Raw genomic sequence first — 2,568 nt, 5'->3', positions numbered from 1 at the left:
TATATGGCAACGAGAGATATGGCAAAAAGAGGTTACCACTGGCGAAGATAGTAATGGGTGCGCGATATTCATCAGGATTTATTGAAGCCAAAGTGCAGAGTGGGTCTGAAAAGTAAAAGGAAAGAAAAATAACAAATAATAAACACTTTTATTTGTTTTAGTTAAAAATAATTAGCATTTTTTACTTCCCAATATGCTAATGGTATATCAAAGCAACTATATATTTGAAGAGAAAGAGCTTGCGACTATTGCTAGATTAATGTCCTTGGTCCGTAGTCATAAAGAAGTTTGAAACAGATTTTAACTTACTTAAACTTGTCATAATTAACTTAAAATAAAAGAAGCGCACACCCTTAAACTCATTTTATGTTTAAAATGAGGAGAATGTGATTTTAAAAATTTACAAACTTGTAGAAAAGCAGAAAAGTTCTCATAGTTAATCTTGAAAAAATTAAAACAAGTACATAATTTGTAAGCAAAAAATAACACCGCCTGCAATGCTCATATGAAGATGTAGAAGTGCCGTTAATTTCTTCATGCTCCAATGTTCCGGAACTAAACCAAATTAGAATGGGACCACGACAGTCGAGTCTACATAACGGGAACGACCCAGATTTACATAAATCTGGCCAAGGACTGTTACTCCAGCAACACTCCCCAAAAATTCTGTGGGGAACATGTATGTTGTTTCGAGGATTAACGAAAATGTAAAATCGGCTTTTGTCCACAAGTTTCGTTGTAACTATGAGGGTGTTCACACCTCTCTGGTTATCTGGTTAAATGATTATATTTTTTTATTCATTTTACAATAACATACACTATAGAATATCCATGGCTGAATGGATCGACCTATCTCGACAGTCAGTTCGAAAACTCCCTACCTCAGAAAATATTTCAACAACGCTTTATCTCAGAAAACTTTTCCAGAACGCCCTACTTCAGAATTTTATTGAAAAACGCTCTATCTCAGAATTTGGTTGAAGAACGCCTATGTCAGCTGCCGATCCAAAAACGCCCCATCTAAGCTTATTCTCAATGTATTTTCGTTTGAGATTTCAGTAAATAAAATTCTGAAATAGATCGTTTTTCAATCCAAATTTCAAGTAGGGAGCTCTTGAAAATTGTTGTGAGATAGGGCGTTTTCGAACTGGTAAGCTATCGTCAATATGTAATATTTTTTAACCAACTAACGAGGCAAGTGTTAACACCAACCATAGGTTTTTACATACGACTATGACTACGGGCACTTATCTTTACTCAATATAAGTATGTACAAAAGAGAATACATATGTATGTATATTACCCAACTAAATTACTGCATTTAAATGCAATTTATTACATTTTACTTTTGGGAGTGTGTTATGCAAGTTTATACAAGCACATATGAATTTGTGTAAAATTTGCTACTTACATGCCAATGTATCTACACTTCCTTCGCGAGTTAGTGAATCGCTGCGCACAAAACGTTTGTTTCCCACCTCTCCAACGCCTTCTAATGAGTCCAACCGGTTTAACTCTTTTGTTGACTGCGACGATGTGTTGGTCGAAGCTGAAGCGGCAGTCGATGTGTCATCACTAGCCGCTTGGCTCGCTGCCGACATCGCGGACGATACCAAGGTACAATCGTCTACTGCAACACCAATACCATTTTCCACACCGTCTTCACAAACATTTTCGCATATTTTTGAAGTTACTTCCTCTGATTGCACATTTTGTGCCAAAACAGTTATGGGTTGTTCACGTTCTTTCAATTCAGCTGCTTCCTTTTGTATAGAATCTGTAAAGTCGGGCATTGGCGATAGTGGGCGCGACGTACGCACACATGCTACTTCTTGGAAGCCTTTTTCCAACAGACGTGGTATAAGAGAAGCAATGCCTAACAGCAGTACACACATACCTCGTACCGGTGAACCAAAACACACAACACGTCTTTGCAAGAGAAACAATTTAAAAAGTATGAGCATTTTGTGACGCCAGTGCAGGACGATCTCGCGCAGCGATAATCCTACATGAAAATTGCGTAACGGTCGTTGGGTTTCATCGTCCAACAGGCAAGCATTAAGTTGCTGGTATGCCTTTATTAGAAATTCAGTGCATGAGAAGTCACCTTTCTCGAAGAAAGCATCAGCGATTAAAGCGAGTTTCACCTCTATATAGCCGTAGATGGGTAGCCGCGCAAGGATCACAATCGATTTTTGCACTGTACTGCGTGTCATGTCAGCGGTGCGTATAGTCAATTTCTGTAAAAATACATGTCCATACTTATGTATGTAGTTTCATAACTTCCTAATAAGTATTAAAATGTTGATGCAAATATTTACCTCAATCGGTATTTGCCGGTAACAAGAAACGCCATATACGCTCTCCGTAGGCTCAGTCAGACTAGGCAAGTTAAAAAATACCGTATCATCGGCGAAATTATGTGATCCATCGGGCAGCGCTAAAGTGGGCAAATATTTCCAGCCTGATGGACACTCATTCTTGCCAGTTGTGCCCGTTATAAGTGGAGGGTGGGAAAACTCAACCTAGTTTGCGATATAAAATTTTTTATAGATTTCCACAATTTTG

The 2,568-nt window shown here is 38.2% G+C and overlaps 1 protein-coding gene across 1 annotated transcript; it reads right to left on the bottom strand.

Annotated features, from left to right (window-relative positions):
* Positions 1-3: 3 nt before the first annotated feature.
* LOC108382040 (late secretory pathway protein AVL9 homolog) lies at positions 4-2,525 on the bottom strand (the record flags this gene model as incomplete). Its single annotated transcript, XM_017638435.1, has 3 exons — positions 4-105; positions 1,412-2,240; positions 2,322-2,525. Coding segments are annotated over 3 exons (1,135 nt in total), but the record flags the coding sequence as incomplete, so codon positions are not given.
* Positions 2,526-2,568: the final 43 nt, after the last annotated feature.

The sequence above is a fragment of the Rhagoletis zephyria genome, unplaced genomic scaffold, assembly GCF_001687245.7.
Source record: "Rhagoletis zephyria isolate East Lansing unplaced genomic scaffold, Rhagoletis_zephyria_1.1 Rzeph_scaffold_24957, whole genome shotgun sequence".
In the NCBI taxonomy this organism is placed as follows: domain Eukaryota; kingdom Metazoa; phylum Arthropoda; class Insecta; order Diptera; family Tephritidae; genus Rhagoletis; species Rhagoletis zephyria.
Note: the sequence above shows the minus strand (reverse complement) of the source record. Positions and strands in the feature narration are given on the sequence as shown.